Below are 18,599 nucleotides of genomic sequence, written 5' to 3'. Positions count from 1 at the left end.
TCATTATTTTCTCTCTAAACCCTTTAATTAACGATTCATAAGCAATTTTAGATATTTTGGAATTGTCGTTATAGAAATCAAATTTTGATGGAAAATATGAGTGATCACAGATTTTCATTATTTTCTCTCTAAACCCTTTAATTAACGATTTACAAGCAATTTTAGATATTTTGGAATTTTCGTTATAAAAATCAAATTTTGATGGAAAATATGAGTGATCACAGATTTTCATTATTTTCTCTCTAAACCCTTTAATTAACGATTTATAAGCAATTTAAGATATTTTGGAATTTTCCATATAAAAATCAAATTTTGGTGGGAAATATGAGTGATCACAGATTTTCATTATTTTCTCTCTAAACCCTTTAATTAATGATTTATAAGCAATTTTAGATATTTTGGAATTTTCCATATAAAAATCAAATTTTGGTGGGAAATATGAGTGATCACAGATTTTCATTATTTTCTCTCTAAACCCTTTAATTAACGATTTATAAGCAATTTTAGATATTTTGGAATTTTCCATATAAAAATCAAATTTTGGTGGGAAATATGAGTGATCACAGATTTTCATTATTTTCTCTCTAAACCCTTTAATTAACGATTTATAAGCAATTTTAGATATTTTGGAATTTTCCATATAAAAATCAAATTTTGGTGGGAAATATGAGTGATCACAGATTTTCATTATTTTCTCTCTAGGCCCTTTAGTTTACGAATTACAAGCAATTTTAGATATTTAGGAATTTTCGTTGTAAAAATCAAATTTTGGTGGGAAATATGAGTGATCACAGATTTTCATTATTTTCTCTCTAGGCCCTTTAGTTTACGAATTACAAGCAATTTTAGATATTTTGGAATTTTCGTTGTAAAAATCAAATTTTGGTGGGAAATATGAGTGATCACAGATTTTCATTATTTTCTCTCTAAACCCTTTAATTAACGATTTATAAGCAATTTTAGATATTTTGGAATTGTCGTTATAAAAATCAAATTTTGATGGGAAATATGAGTGATCACAGATTTTCATTATTTTCTCTCTAAACCCTTTAATTAACGATTTATAAGCAATTTTAGATATTTTGGAATTTTCGTTGTAAAAATCAAATTTTGGTGGGAAATATGAGTGATCACAGATTTTCATTATTTTCTCTCTAAACCCTTTAATTAACGATTTATAAGCAATTTTAGATATTTTGGAATTTTCCATATAAAAATCAAATTTTGGTGGGAAATATGAGTGATAACAGATTTTCATTATTTTCTCTCTAAACCCTTTAATTAACGATTTATAAGAAATTTTAGATATTTTGGAATTTTCCATATAAAAATCAAATTTTGGTGGGAAATATGAGTGATCACAGATTTTCATTATTTTCTCTCTAAACCCTTTAATTAACGATTTATAAGCAATTTTAGATATTTTGGAATTTTCCATATAAAAATCAAATTTTGGTGGGAAATATGAGTGATCACAGATTTTCATTATTTTCTCTCTAAACCCTTTAATTAACGATTTATAAGCAATTTTAGATATTTTGGAATTTTCCATATAAAAATCAAATTTTGGTGGGAAATATGAGTGATCACAGATTTTCATTATTTTCTCTCTAGGCCCTTTAGTTTACGAATTACAAGCAATTTTAGATATTTAGGAATTTTCGTTGTAAAAATCAAATTTTGGTGGGAAATATGAGTGATCACAGATTTTCATTATTTTCTCTCTAGGCCCTTTAGTTTACGAATTACAAGCAATTTTAGATATTTTGGAATTTTCGTTGTAAAAATCAAATTTTGGTGGGAAATATGAGTGATCACAGATTTTCATTATTTTCTCTCTAAACCCTTTAATTAACGATTTATAAGCAATTTTAGATATTTTGGAATTGTCGTTATAAAAATCAAATTTTGGTGGGAAATATGAGTGATCACAGATTTTCATTATTTTCTCTCTAAACCCTTTAATTAACGATTTATAAGCAATTTTAGATATTTTGGAATTGTCGTTATAAAAATCAAATTTTGATGGGAAATATGAGTGATCACAGATTTTCATTATTTTCTCTCTAAACCCTTTAATTAACGATTTATAAGCAATTTTAGATATTTTGGCAATTTTAGATATCAAATTTTGGTGGGAAATATGAGTGATCACAGATTTTCATTATTTTCTCTCTAAACCCTTTAATTAACGATTTACAAGCAATTTTAGATATTTTGGAATTATCGTTGTAAAAATCAAATTTTGATGGAAAATATGAGTGATCACAGATTTTCATTATTTTCTCTCTAAACCCTTTAATTAACGATTTATAAGCAATTTTAGATATTTTGGAATTTTCCATATAAAAATCAAATTTTGGTGGGAAATATGAGTGATCACAGATTTTCATTATTTTCTCTCTAAACCCTTTAATTAACGATTTATAAGCAATTTTAGATATTTTGGAATTTTCCATATAAAAATCAAATTTTGGTGGGAAATATGAGTGATCACAGATTTTCATTATTTTCTCTCTAAACCCTTTAATTAACGATTTATAAGCAATTTTAGATATTTTGAAATTTTCCATATAAAAATCAAATTTTGGTGGGAAATATGAGTGATCACAGATTTTCATTATTTTCTCTCTAAACCCTTTAATTAACGATTTATAAGCAATTTTAGATATTTTGGAATTTTCGTTAAAAAAATCAAATTTTGATGGAAAATATGAGTGATCACAGATTTTCAGTATTTTCTCTCTAAACCCTCTCATTAAAGATTTATAAGCAATTTTAGATATTTTGGAATTTTCCATATAATAATCAAATTTTGTTGGGGAATATGAGTGATCACAGATTTTCAGTATTTTCTCTCTAAACCCTTTAATTAACGATTTATAAGCAATTTTAGATATTTTGGAATTTTCCATATAAAAATCAAATTTTGGTGGGAAATATGAGTGATCACAGATTTTCATTATTTTCTAAACCCTTTAATTAACGATTTATAAGCAATTTTAGATATTTTGGAATTTTCTATATAAAAATCAAATTTTGGTGGGAAATATGAGTGATCACAGATTTTCAATATTTTCTCTCTAAACCCTTTAATTAACGATTTATAAGCAATTTTAGATATTTTGGAATTTTCGTTATAAAAATCAAATTTTGATGGAAAATATGAGTGATCAGAGATTTTCATTATTTTCTCTCTAAACCCTTTAATTAACGATTTATAAGCAATTTTAGATATTTTGGAATTGTCGTTATAAAAATCAAATTTTGGTGGGAAATATGAGTGATCACAGATTTTCATTATTTTCTCTCTAAACCCTTTAATTAACGATTTATAAGCAATTTTAGATATTTTGGAATTGTCGTTATAAAAATCAAATTTTGGTGGGAAATATGAGTGATCACAGATTTTCATTATTTTCTCTCTAAACCCTTTAATTAACGATTTATAAGCAATTTTAGATATTTTGGAATTGTCGTTATAAAAATCAAATTTTGGTGGGAAATATGAGTGATCACAGATTTTCATTATTTTCTCTCTAAACCCTTTAATTAACGATTTACAAGCAATTTTAGATATTTTGGAATTATATTTGTAAAAATCAAATTTTGGTGGGAAATATGAGTGATCACAGATTTTCATTATTTTCTCTCTAAACCCTTTAATTAACGATTTATAAGCAATTTTAGATATTTTGGAATTTTCCATATAAAAATCAAATTTTGATGGAAAATATGAGTGATCACAGATTTTCATTATTTTCTCTCTAAACCCTTTAATTAACGATTTATAAGCAATTTTAGATATTTTGGAATTTTCCATGTAAAAATCTTTTGTGGAGTAGAACTCCCGTGGATAACAACCTTTAATGGAGTTTCCTATATGTAGTTATTCGTGGGAAACTAGGGTTTATGTAATTTTTTTTTTGCAAATAGTTGCAAACTCACGACTTAATGATGCTTTTGCAAAAGGTAAGTTCATATGGGAGCCCCACGAAAAAACTGATACGATTTTCGTAATTTTGTCTAAGGTTTATAGAAATTTATCTATCAAATTATAAAGAGGGAGTTTTAGAGAGTAAGCAATAATTTTTTTTCGAAAATCCCCCTTATGATCGGCCCACTACAAAAAAGGGGTGTGGACCGCCCATTTTAAATCAAATCGAATAGTTTGACAGTAGAAGACTGCATACCAAATTTGGAGTGTCTAGTATTTGGGTTTTTCGGCCATAGTGCAATGTAATTATAAAATATGAACCAAAACATTACTGCAGAAAACAAGTTATGATTGTGTATATCATATTATAATTACCGCAACCATGCATTTTCTCTGCTTGAATCTTTTGATTTAAAAAGCAAATATTGGACCTTTGTCACTGCAATTAACCTTAAAATTAAATAAATTTGAATCCAAAACCAAATTAGTAGACCCAAACTATTTAATTTTTTTTGTTAAAACCTATATGACAAACCATCAGAGTTCATTAAGTCAACACTTTGGGAAATAAATAATCCCAAGATTAGCTTTTGCAAAACTATTATCAATACAAAAGGTTACATTCGTAAGCTGCTCCCTTCAACCCCTAAACGTTTAATGAATTTTTAATTCAACAATCTTTAAGATTATTAATTATCATTTTTTTCGATTTAAGGGCAGATATCGAAATTTGGTTTTGAACTATAACATTCAAAGGACCTTCGTAGGTTGAAGAGCAATGTTAACTAATTTTTGTAATTGTTATAATTTTAATTCATTATTTTATAATTTTAAAAAATAACTACAACGATAAGGTTTATTTTCAGAAGTTTTGAAGAGTTTTAAATAATTAGAGTTTGAATTCAATGATTTTTATATTATTATTTTAGGATACAGTGTAACTTCTTTAAAGTACATGGTATATTTTAGGCCTTTAACTATTCGCTGTTGCTTGAGTAAATAATACAAAAATTAAAACATTTTAAAAGTGAGTGGAATTTTTTATATTTTTAATAACAATTTACACGATAACGCCATTAAAACAAAGACCGCCACGATAGTTTTCGATCCTTAGCAGCAAAAAAAAAAAAAACCTCAATACACAATGATGGCTGCAAGTAAGTGCAGCACTTTGGCATTGGCCATTTCCGTTTTAAGACCACCAACAACATCATCATCGTCGTCAGCATATTCATCCATATTTGGTTTTAAACATGCAAAAGTTCGGTTTGCTGCAGTTGCAACTTGCACAACAGGAGGATCGGGAATAAAAACTCAAAAATACAACCTGGCATTACAAGTGTTGTTTAATGTTGGTTGTAAAACTCGTGTTTTCTTGTAGTTTTTTTTTGTGTGATACTTCAGCTAAAAACAAACATGGTCACAAAACACGCAACACTTTTGTCTACGAATGGTTGAAATGAAAGCAAAAAAAAAAATATTTTATAAATTCAAAACCTCAATGGTTGTTTGTTTTTCTTAACGTTTTTGTTACAGCAGAACCATGTTCTATTCTCAAGCTACGTTAATGTGACAGTTTTTTTTTTCTAACTACATACATACTTTTTACTACCATGAATGTATGTATGTATTACAGACGCTTAGGCACTTGTTGTGGCATAAAAATTGTATTCTAAGTTCTAAGTCTGCAGGTCTGTTATAAAAATACAATGTTTTAATATTCATTACTCAGTTGTTGTATTTCGCCAGAGGGATGCAAAATTATTTGTTTTAATTAAAAGGAAATTAATGTTATTCAAATATTTAGCAGTTGCGGAAAATATTGGGAAGGAAAAATAATAAATTCTGTAAAATTATATTGAAATGAACAACATCGTTTTCAAAATTAGCGAAATTATTTTTTCGCTATTGTAAATAAAAAAAAATTTTGTATAGATCTTGTTTGTCTAAATTAGTTAAATTAACATTTATCCTCAAACTATATAGGTATTAATTGGTCATTTTATTTTATCTTTAACTAAAATTTCATCTTTTTTTACCATTTTGACTAAATGTTTCAATGTTTTGCTCCGAACTATTTTTCAATTGACAATTTTTATATTCTCTTAAATTGAAGTAATTTACAGTTAATTCCTTACCATATTTCAGCTGAAATGCAATTTTATTATATATAACACTCTGTGAGTTTTGGAAATTGGCTAAATAATTTCAAATATAACGTATTTTCCCGTTTTTATCCTCTTTTTGGTAACTTTTTTATCCCCATTGCGGTGGTAAAATTTTATTCAAATAAAATTCTGTATCTTGGTGGGAGCTCATAATAAAATATGCATATGTCCATGTTAATTTATAGAAAAACAGATATTATGAAAAAAAGTACCAAAAATAAACACAATTTTTATCCCTTAAGGGTTCGAATTTCGAAAAAGTACCAAATTCATATTTGTTATTTTTTAATAAGTAAAGACTACGATTTAAAAATAGTTTCTATGGTTTTATATTAAAAATTTTCGTTTTTGTGGGAATATTTCCTTTTTCACCCCCTGGATCCGCGCCAGCTCTTGTGTGTGTATTGTCATTAGAAAAGGTAAATACTTAAAACAAACGATTTAAAAAGATGTTTGTCTACCCTTTTAAAATTTGCTATATTCTATGCAGTCATAATTATTTATCGCAAACGACTTTATGGTTAAACACATTTTATTTCAATAATATTTTGTTTTCTACGGTGGCATGTCACACTTTTGAAAGTGTCATAATGTCCAAATTTTGTTCAGAAAAACTATTTTTTATAAAAGTTTTGATCCTAGTAACAGTTTATATTTTCATATATTAGAAAACTTCATGTAGCGAAGCCGCCTGCCGCGTTCCATGGAGGAGAAAGCCCCTAAAAGCGGCCGCAGGCCTCCAATAAGAAATAACTTTTTCTGCGATACCGAATAGTTGCTCGCCATGCTACTGAGTGCAAAAAACTTGTCTTTGTAAATAAAGTTTTTCTGCGTGGCGGCCTATGGCCGCTCTTAGGGACTTTCTTCTCCATAGAACGCGGCAGGCGGCTTCGCTAAATAAAGCCTTTCTTGTAAATAAATTATTAAAAAGTATTTTTTTGAAGTGAAAGTTCTTAAATTTTTTATTGAAGTCTCTTTTTTTGTCAAATTTATTTATATTTATATTTTACATTACCCATTTTAACACTTTAACACTTTTACTTTTTTAAACTTTAAATTTGTGACGTCTGAACTCCACAAAATTCAGATAACAGATAACTAAAAATCGCAGCTATCGTCTTATTACTACTTTAAATTTACAATAGTAAATTCGATAGAAGTTAAATTAAAACATAAATACTTAAATTATTTTTTAAATATCATGGACATTATGTCACTCCAAAAGTGTCATTATGTCCATGGAATTTACGACACTTTACACATGGACATTATGACACATTATGCCACCGTTTTCTACAACAATGTTTTGTTTCATATTTTATAATTAAATGGTTGTCGCTAGTATTATTGATTTTATTAAATAAAAATAATAAATAGATCAAAAAAATAATATAAAAAATATTCTCACAAGATAAATATTTTCTTATTAAATATTAATTTATAAAAAACATATATTAAACATGGTTGATCTTGAATCATAATTTGGTTAGACTCAAATAGAATATGATTACGTTTTTACATAACCATATTATGGTTGAGCTGGAATGATAATATGTTTGGTCTCGATAATATTATGCTTGTGTTAAATCGTTAATGTTATTACGCATGATTATTTTAAGATTATCAATAAACAAAAATTTTTAACAAATGATCAAATTGTGATAGTACCTGATGCTGGTGCTATACATTATTATGATCATTGGATAAACAATTTCAAAATATATATTGACAGCATCCATAAAATGCAATTTTAATATGATGCTTTTAGATTATGGTTACCAAAATCATGTTTGTTTTCGTGCTTCTGACTATAAACTAAACCACTACGATAGAGATTCTTTTAGAATTTCGTGAAATTTATTCTGGGGGATAATGTATCCTCTTTATAATGAGGTATATTTAAAATATTAACAACATATATTTTATTATATTCATCAAAATAAAGATTTTTCTGACTTTATTAAACCAATTTTATACCTATTTCTTTTAGACTTAAATTCATTTTATAAAAAGAAGACTGGCTAAAAATAAGAAAACTAAATAAATTGCATTTGCACTGATTTAATAATATTTTTGCATGACTATAAGTTGTATCGTTTTGTCGGTGGTATTTTAAACGCTGTTGTAATTTTTTAAATAGGCGTTTTAACGGTTTGCTTGGAACTAAACAAATAAATTTTAAAAACCAAGTAGTGAAAGAAACCCAGAACTTTGTAACTAAATAAACAACGTTATAATAATATTTAAAAAAACATTTATAATAATTAAAACTAATAATTAATGTACAAAAATAATTGAAGTACATACTTTAATGCTTCAAACCCCTAACGGAAATACTTAAGAATGAATACTTTCTTGATTGAAATTTATTTTTTTTTTTTATAAAAAAAAACTTCCTCTTCTACTTTAATTACAATCTTAAAGCAACATCTTCTAGATGTAAACATTTATTTATACAACAAACAGCACGTGCTTTACTTTAAATTCTTTCAAACAAACAAAAATAATGCACTTTATTTTCAATTGTTTCTTTTCTGACTGAATTTATTTTGTTGTTCTTAAATCAAAACACATGTAACTTTTAAATGTTTCTTCTTGTCTTCAGGCCTCAAAATCATTGTTTGTGTTTAAACCCAACAGGAGATTTGTCCATGCCATTTCCTTTGTATGGAGATTTTAATTGAACAAAGCAAAATTACAAAAAGCAACAATGTTTTCTTTCACTGTATGAGTCCTGTGTCTCAATGAAGGTCCTGCAAATAAAAATACCAAACTGATGATGGACTCAAATGAATGTTGTTGGCTTTTGGTCATTTGTTTTGTGTCCATTTAGTTGACAAAATATTTTGTAAACATTTGTTGGTTGAAGGTGTTTAAAGATGACTTTGACATCTGTAATACAATGCAGTGATACCTATGAGCAGTGATTGTTAGATTTTTTGTTGGCCAGTTTCAATAATTATGCAGGTTTAAATCTATTTTTGAGACCATTTTTAAATAGTTTTTTTTTGGTTTAGAGAAAAGGTAAATCTTTGAAAATCAACAGAAAACTCAGCTCAATAACTTATTTCTTTAAATTATTTCCAAAAATACGAATGTTAAAAATTGCTAAGAACTACTTCCAATGTATCGTTGTCACTGAGTTATATTCAGATTTCGGATGTTTTGATGATTAAATCGAATGTTAATGAGCCTACATAAGTTAAAGAAAATATTTTTTTAATTTTTTACACAAACATTTGCCACATTTAAAATAAACAACTTAAACATCCTCTACAGAATCGACATTCCATATTTTTCTGCTATCAATAAAAAATTAACCTTGACTATCACTTTATCCCTGAGAAAAATGTTGGCGTAAAACTATAATTATTGATGATGTCTGCGAAGAGGCCGCGTGTGTCAATATTTTATGACAGCAGTAGTGAAAACGGCAACAAGCATAAACATATTCAAGGATACGGAAGTTGCATCTGTGTAAATGTTGCAAAAACAAATTTACATGAGCTGGACAAAAATGTCAAAAAGAGGACATCGCCTGAACAGTGCACGAAAGATAAAAACTCAACAGAGTCGTTGTCATATAAAATATTTATGAGGCAGCACTAAAACAACGTGGAAGGCAGGCAATAAATCCATAAATAAATGTTTTTATTTATTTTTATGATCACAGTAATAAACAAATAAACAATAATAATGAGAATGAAACTGAAAAGCAATAAAATTGGCAGGAATAAAAGGATATTGACAACCGCAGGAGATGGAGTGGCATAAAGAAATAAAACGTTTTTGTCTAAATAAAAATAATATGTTAAATAATGGCGGTAAAGGAGTTAAAAAGAGTTTATAACAAATATATATAATTTATTTAAGGTTATTAAAAAAATAATTCAAAATTTTATGGAGATACAGGGAATTTAAATGAAAATCGGGTTTAAAGTATATTTTTTAAGTAATTTTAGGTTTTGTGAGAAGTTTTAATAGAAATTGAAGTCTCACTTTAAATAAAATCAACATTTAAGCATCGATTTTAATAAAATACCTACTCGTTTATATTAGCTAAAAGTTATAAAAGCAATTGAGCAGATTAAAACAATTAAACATTGGAGGTAATGTGAATTATTATATTAGTTATTATTCAGGCTCAAGTGAATGTGAATTATAATTCGTTTTCTTAATTGTGTTATTTATTTTTTATTCTTCACTTTCTAATATTTCATTTGATTTTATTATAATTGGAGAAATTGTATACAAAATTGTGTGGCAACAACATAATTTGATTAATCTATTTCATTATTTAAATTTGGATTTTTTTTTTTTTTAAAATATAATTTTTTTTTAATTTTTATTTATTTTCCAGTTTTTAAAATAGTTCCATAATTATTCCTTTTTAAAATAATATTTAAAAGTACTTAATGCTTTAACAAATCATCACTTTCATAATGATTTTTCTTTAAAAATTGCCCCAAAAATAATGTAGACTACAAAAACATACCTACACAAATGAATAAAATATATCTGCCTAGGTATTTACTTTTGTTTCCGCAGGAACATGTTGGAATCGAAATGAAACATTTATACAAAATTTTTCTCATTTCAACACAATATCCTGAGGAAAGGAAATTATTACAGTGTTTTTTTTTTGTTTTTATTTTCATCTAGCTGTTTGCTGTTGTTGTTGTGCTTTTCACAAATACACACATTTGTTAAGAGTATGAAAGGAATAAAGAAAAGCAACCGCATAAAAAACGTTTTCACATCATAAAAAATATAAATTCTCCATTAAAATGCTAAAGAACAACAGAGAGCGAGAAACAAAGATGGCAGAGGGAAAAAGAAAGCAATAGTGACGACATTTTTAATTGTAAATGAAATTTTTTTTAAAACAACAACAATATTAACAACTCACAATCGTATAAGAAGAGGAAAAAAATACTTGAATGAGAAAAAAAAATATGAGAATGAATGAAAAAACAAAAACAATAACTGAAAAAGTTGTTGAGCTGTTATAAAAACACACGTTTCAGCAAACACACAAGTTAACACAAACCCACTCCCATAAACTATGCAAACCATTGTCCATAAATGAGAGAGAGTGAAACAAATGAACAGATTTTTGTTTACACAAGTAATAGCTCTGTCTCTCTAGTGTTTAAGCAATGAACAAGAAAAATCTCCAATTGGATTGTTAAAGCAGAGAGAAAATTGAGTAATTTTGCTCCCAAATGAGTAAAAATATAGCTATTCTTGTTTTTCTTGCGAAAAAGGCATGTAGCTCTCCTTGTTCTTTGAGCATTTATAAGTTGTATTCTTTCTTGCATTGTTCTGTTGCATTTACTCTTATGTTTAGTATTAGAAATTGTTGTTTTTTACTGTGTGTTTTTGTAATTTCAGCACCCTTGACTCCTCGTTGTGTTTTCATTTGGAACTGGTTTTTCTGGTGTGTCTTTGGTGTGTGTGCTTCTAAGCTAATGCAGGTTTCTGACACAATTCAGTTCGTCGTCGTTTGTCTTACGTTCAACATAATAAACGCTTTGAAAAAAACGTAGAAAATTTTTACAAATAACAAAAAAAAAACAAGTTTTCTCTCACAAAACAAAATTATTTAAAATAGAATTGCAAACAAAAAAGCCGCTGGAACTTACAAAATTAACGACGGTATTTACAAAAAGATCTATGAAATATTTAAAATAATACAGTGAAATTCATTAAAACAAACCACTAAAAAGAAAAAAACAAATTTGAAAAGAAAAATGCAGTGTAGTTGAAAAAAAAGTGCAAAAATCTTTTAAATATTAAACAAAAGTTTTATAACCAACAAGAATATTAAATTATACAAAAAAAAAAAAACTAAATTTGTGTTATTAAATTGTTGGAAAAGAACCATAACAAAATCGCCAACATGCTTATCGGTTCACATCCTTATTTGTGCAATGGCGCCGGAGGTGTTATATCGGGAAATAGTGCAAATACAGCTAATCCCAACACGACCACAACAAACAGTAAAACAGCCGCCGGCTCTGCTACAGATTTCTCTATAGCCGCCATTATGGCTAGAGAAGAAAACTCCTCGAGCCGTGAATCATCCGTTAGATCAGCCAGTAAGTGTATTTTTTTTCTTATTGTTTCAATTGAGTGTCGTTTTTATTTGCAAGTAAACAAGATGAAACTAAACCATTCAAGTAAAAATTATGACCATTATTGTTTAACTTTTGGAATTATAAAGTTCGTTGTTAGTTAATATTAAACAAATTTGGAATAAAAAATATTTGTTTAGTTGAGGAAGTTAAGAAATGTTTTTTTTTAAGAAATAAAATTAAGTGTTTATATAGTTTTGCCGTCGCTATTTTAAAATGAAGATTGCTTAAGCTTTAAGAATTTCTATTAAAGGTGTTTATTTTATTCAAAGCTTTTATATCAAAATTGCAGTAATTCTTAATGTTAAAAAAGAAATCTGAATCATAGTTGGTAAAATCTTGAATAACTCATTCTAGTTTTTTGTAAAATTATTGAAATTATCAAAAATGTTACCGATGTTATAAATTAAATAATATTTTGTTGAATTTAAGATAGAAAATATTACTGGCACCAATGTTTTAGGTAATTCGGGATCTCAATTACAAGATTTTTATACAAAATGCTAAATGTTAACCATTAAATCCTTACCAATAAATTAAATAAATATTCTTGGAAAATATTTCCAAATATATTTTGAATTTGAAGTTTCTCTATTTTATAATTTAATTTATAATTTAAACTGTTAAAACAATAAAAATTTCATCTTTAGGAATATAAAAAAATTGACACATTTTAATCAAATTCCATTTAAAAATATTTAATTTTAAAATTTTTCAAAATGCAATTTCGGTAATAGGTACTCGTTTTATTTTATTTAACAAAATTTAACCGCATTTTCAATAAAATACTTTCAGCCTAAAATAAATGTAAAAACAAAATTTTAATCAAAAAAACTTTACAATAAACCATTCATTCATTGTACACTAAATATCCAAAAGTGTGGGAAAATTCAAAAACAAAAAACTACTTTTAACCTTTTCTATAGATTTTTGGATAGCAAAACAGCGACTTCAAATGGGCGACTTCACTTAAAATTTACATTGTAATGCATAAAAGTACGAACAAAATGTAATCAAGTTTCTTAAAATTAAGAATGTATTAATAAATTGAACAATAATCATATTTGAATAATTCAAAACCATAAATTGAAAACTCCAAAGATTTATTTACAAAATTCTTATTTGTTTAACTAAAAATTTGCTAAAATTTCCAATTTTGTTTTATTCGTTAAATTTGTGCTTCTCTTTGAAATCTCTCTTATGTTTTCTTTAGCAATTAATTTACAAAAGATTTCAACACATTCCATAAAATTAAACAATTTATAGTTTACAACTTTATTTAGGAAACGTTTGTTTTTTTTTTTTTTGTTTTTATGATGATAATGATGAGGCCATAATGATAATGATCCACTAGTCAATCTTGTTAGATTTCGTAAATTGAAAGAAACTGGCTTTTTTAAATGTTTCTTTATTTTTTGTTTGCTTTTGTTTTATATGGTTGGTTGTTAAGTTTTTAGCCTGGTTATTATAACAATGTTTTTGTTTGAATTATGATAATTTACGCTTAAACATTTTAATTAATTTAAATTTTTCAAAATGGTTAATGATTCTATTTAGTTTTATGGTTTTTTAACGCCATCATCAAAAACTAAACAAAAAAAAAATTTAAACAAATATAGTGAGGAGTTTTAATGATTGATTCAAGAAAAAAAAGCAATCATAAAAGCAAACTAATAAAACAAAACAAACAATTTTTTTTAAAAACAAACGTTATTTTGTTTAATAGCTATTTCAAATTTGTACTAATTTTGAATTGTCTTTTCTTTACTTTAAAGGTCCCATTTCTATAGAAGACGAAGTCGATGTTGATGTCGTCGATTGCAGTGACTCCGAAGAGCCTCCCACCAAATCACGTCGTTTAAATAATTCCAATTGCAGCACCAGCACCGGCAATTTATCACACAGCCAATTAAACACCAGCACAGCCAGCAGTGTGGGACGCTCCACGCCACCCCAATCACCGGCCAGTGATTTAGATGGTGAACGCTCATCGCCCGAACCTGCACCAAAGACCCCCAAAATCGTGGGCTCTTGTAATTGTGATGATTTGAAGCCGGTACAGTGTCATTTGGAAACAAAAGAATTATGGGATCGTTTTCATGAATTGGGCACAGAGATGATTATCACCAAAACTGGAAGGTAAGCAAAACTGAATAACAAAAAAAAAAAACTACGAAACAAAACGCAATACAGCGTAAAAAATAGTAGCAAAAACCCAACCAAACGAAATGTAATGTCAGTCGGTCTGTGGTTCTGTTTATGTCTGTCTGTATAGCTGTGTTTGTATGTTTTGAGAGTATTATGGCAGTTATCATGCAATTGTGACATTAGGTGGTCGCTCATTCAGAGCAGCCTTTCTGGGGGTTTTGTTTTTAAATGCCAAAAGGAGTAGAAATTACCTCTACTTTAGTTAGTTAGTTTTTTTTTTCTGTTCCAGCTGAGTTTTTTCCTCTATAAGACAAATTGCGTTGTAATGTGAGTAGATTAACGCGCCAGGGTGATACATTTGCATGTGGCAACACATTTAATCCATTACGTGTTTGTTGAAATATGAAAAAATAACGACAACTACAAATATATGTAGAAGAATATATTCCTAGTATATTCATAATTTTAGTAATTTATTATAGCAAATTTTTTGTGTGATAAAAAATAAAAGAAAATCTAAAAAATTTTCCACATTTCAGAAATGTTAAACAAAATTGCTTTCTCAAATTTAAAACAATTGCAAACCTTAGGAAATTCATTCATTTTAACAAAATCTATTATTTATTTCATCCAACAGTTTTCAAGAATTTCAAGTGTGTGAGGTCTAATTTTATGTTTTTTTTTTTTTGCAATAAATTGATGATATTGTAAGTGTAACAATGGGCTCCTTAATGTCTGTTTGCTTTCATCAATCTTAAAACTACAAACAGAAATCCTTAAAACGTCTAGCAAAACACGCAAAATGTACCAACCTTAAAAATTACAGAAAAACGAAACGTTGGAAAGGCGTTTTTGTTGTCAACATATAAATTTCTAAGCAGGATTTTCAAAACTAAAACACAAACTATTGTATCTGTATGTATAGCAGTCAGTCGAGTCAAGTCAATCTTCACAGCGGGTAATCCTATAAATATTAAGACTAAACATGTGTTTAACACAATGGTCTGGCCACACACACAATTTCTAAATTTGTATTTTAAACTGACATTAAGGCCGGCCAACACCTTTACAGCAAAGTAGAATAATAATAAAAAAAAACACAAAACCCATTTACAACATTTAAAATCAAAATATATAAGAGTATTTTTACACCACATGTAACCTGTTCGGGTGTTATTTTTAACTGGCTTTCAATTAGTCTAAATCAAAAAAGGAACAAACATACAGATCACACCAAAGCTGGGCAGGGCCTTTTCACACACTTATAATCTATTTAATAGTTGGAGGATTAGAATTAATTTATTTTAAAGACAACCTTTTTAATTTGATATTAATCTTTATTTCCTCTTTCTTCTTCTCCTTTTAGACGTATGTTTCCCACTGTCCGCGTTAGTTTCTCGGGTCCCTTGAGACAAATACAACCTGCCGATCGTTATGCTGTGTTATTAGACATTGTACCCATGGATTCGAAACGTTATCGTTATGCTTATCATCGTTCAGCGTGGTTGGTTGCTGGTAAAGCTGATCCCGCACCACCCGCTAGATTGTATGCCCATCCCGATAGTCCGTTTAGCTGTGAAGCTTTGCGCAAACAGGTCATTTCGTTTGAAAAAGTGAAACTGACCAACAATGAAATGGATAAAAATGGACAGGTAAGCATCAAAACATCAAAAGAAAACCAAAGTCTAGAAAATTCCTTTGTTACCTTCAAATCTCCCCCAATTAAACCCCTTCATTACAGCCACTAAACTAACAAAATTTGCTTTTCAATAGCAAAAAAACAAAAATTGTTTAAATTTCTTAAAATTATTTCAATAAAATTAAAATTTCACCAACCAAACAAAACCATATAAAAAAAGGTGAAATTGTTTTGTATGGAAAAGTTATAATTGTTTTTAAACAAGAGAAACAAATACAATAAAAACGCTTTAATAGAAATTCTTTTATAATTTTCACATTTAAATACACATTTGAACAATTGTCAGTCCGTCCGTCCGTCCATCTGTTGGTTTGTCAAACACGCAAGTTTCATACATGAATCTCTTGTTGTTTGTGAAATGGGTTTTTTTAAATGAACACAAGAGCACAGAACTGGAAAAATAGTTTACAATTTAAATTCATTTTTGCTGTATTTACTCTAAAGGTGGTGGTTGGTTTTCATATACAATTCTCTAACAAGTTTTCCCTGTTTTATACAGCGCATGACTCTGTTTGGGTAACAGGAAATTTGAATACTCTTTGCGAGAATTTACACTCGCTCATTTTGATTTCATTCAGTTCTCTATTTGTTACAAATTTACACCATTTTGTTTGTGCGTTTGTTGTATAATTTATTAATAAAAATTTTATTTTGTCTGTTTACTTTTAGATTGTTTTAAACTCTATGCATCGTTATCAACCTCGTATTCATTTGGTGCGTTTAAGTCATGGCCAAAGTATACCCACAACTCCCAAGGAATTACAGGAATTAGATCATAAAACATATGTCTTTCCCGAGACTGTTTTCACCGCCGTTACCGCTTACCAAAATCAATTGATAACCAAACTGAAAATTGACTCAAATCCTTTTGCTAAAGGTTTTAGAGACTCTTCACGTTTGACCGATTTCGATCGTGATCCAATGGAGGCTTTATTGTTGGAGCAACAACTGAGATCACCTTTAAGATTATTCCCCGATCCAATAATGCAACAGTTTGCCCAACAGGGAGCTGATCCCACCTCCATGGCCATATTTGAAAAAGCCCGCCAACATTTACAAATGTTTGGTGGCAATTCACCTTATGCCCAGTTAATGATGCCTCAAATGTATGCCCAACAGGCGCCACCTCCACCCGGCCTAGGGGCCTTCCACATGTTCCAACAACAATGGCCTCAATTAACAGCTGGATTTTTAGCCTCTGCCAACCAACAAGCTGTGGCTCAAGCTCAAGCAGCCGCACAGGCCCAAGCAGCAGCACAGGCCCAAGCAGCAGCCCAGGCTCAAGCTCATGCCAACCGTACACCACCTCCACCACCCACAGCCTCAACACCCTCATCCACCTCCTCGGGGTCACCGTCACCCGATATGAGACCCAGACAATATCAAAGATTTAGTCCTTATCAAGTACCCCAACATCCTTCAGGGTCAGCACCCAGAAGTCCTCCCCATTAAATCCATCAACAAAGCCCTGTAAAATAACAAAACATAACTATGCCAAAACCAGTATTACAAAAAAAAACCAACCAACCAACTACTATAACAATCTTTAAAGAATTGTTTTCAACGAAAACAATCGTAAACTAAACAAAATACAATAATAATAATATTAATTCTCATCATTCTGTTTGTTAATTTGTTTTGTACAGTTCATTTTCTATTTTAAATAACTAACATTGTAAATTCATTAATTAATTTAAGTTTATTTTTACTTTAATTGCGATTTCTTTTTAACGAATTTAGACAAATTTTTAAAAATTTAAAAAAAACAAACAACTCTTGTATTATAAATGTTTTTAGCTAAAAAAAAAATTCTTTAATTTTTTATTTTCAATTCCTCTTCTCTAGTATTTTATAAGTATTTGTATGTAACTATGTATTTTTATGTTTTATTTTCTTGTGTATAAATAAATAAAGTTATTAAATAAATTAATTAATTATCAGTTTGTAATTAACTAAGAAAAGGCTATAATTGTACTATAATAAACATGCTTAATTTTTTAAATGTTTTTAGTTATATAGGAAAAAACAAACAAAACAAACACATTAGTTTTAATTATTTATAAATAAATTTTAAAAGAAAAAGTTATAAAATATAATAATTTAATGTGTGAAAATATAATGAAAAAAACAAAACATTAAATACACTCATAAAAAAGATTCATTAAAAAAATTATAAAACAAAGCTGTTGGTATTTTTACTTATTATCTATGAAATGGGTTACAGGAGTCAGAACGACTATTTTTAGACTTAAACAAACTATATTTTAAACGAATGATTTTTGTTCTAAAAACTATGAATATAGCTTCGGGTTCATAAATTTAAGTCCTTTAATCTGATTAAATAATTTTTAACATCTATTTTGCCTAATTTTATTTGAGGCTGTTAACCGAATGCGCACATTTTTAAAGTCGAATTTCGAGGTTTTCGATAATCTTTAAACCCCCCCGTTCTATAAATCTAATCGGAGTAACTTTTTCGTTTTTAACAATTTGCGGTTTGGTGGTTAGTT

The 18,599-nt window shown here is 28.0% G+C and overlaps 1 protein-coding gene across 1 annotated transcript; it reads left to right on the top strand.

Moving 5' to 3' along the window:
- The first annotated feature begins 11,656 nt into the window (after positions 1–11,656).
- Positions 11,657–17,841, top strand: mid (midline). The gene is made up of 4 exons (XM_065500544.1): positions 11,657–12,206; positions 14,018–14,381; positions 15,757–16,042; positions 16,759–17,841. The coding sequence occupies exons 1-4, from the start codon at positions 12,008–12,010 to the stop codon at positions 17,539–17,541; spliced, it is 1,632 nt and encodes a 543-aa protein (XP_065356616.1). The 5' UTR covers positions 11,657–12,007; the 3' UTR covers positions 17,542–17,841.
- Positions 17,842–18,599: the final 758 nt, after the last annotated feature.

Source organism: Calliphora vicina, chromosome 2, assembly GCF_958450345.1.
Source record: "Calliphora vicina chromosome 2, idCalVici1.1, whole genome shotgun sequence".
Taxonomy (NCBI): domain Eukaryota; kingdom Metazoa; phylum Arthropoda; class Insecta; order Diptera; family Calliphoridae; genus Calliphora; species Calliphora vicina.
Note: the sequence above shows the minus strand (reverse complement) of the source record. Positions and strands in the feature narration are given on the sequence as shown.

What these genes read in the sequence shown, in the direction of transcription:
- mid (XM_065500544.1), top strand. Translation starts at nt 12,008, where the DNA reads ATGCTTATCGGTTCACATCCTTATTTGTGCAATGGCGCCGGAGGTGTT. An exon ending in ATTATCACCAAAACTGGAAG is followed by an intron (nt 14,382 to 15,756) that starts GTAAGCAAAACT and finishes TTCTCCTTTTAG; the next exon opens with ACGTATGTTTCCCACTGTCC. An exon ending in AAATGGATAAAAATGGACAG is followed by an intron (nt 16,043 to 16,758) that starts GTAAGCATCAAA and finishes GTTTACTTTTAG; the next exon opens with ATTGTTTTAAACTCTATGCA.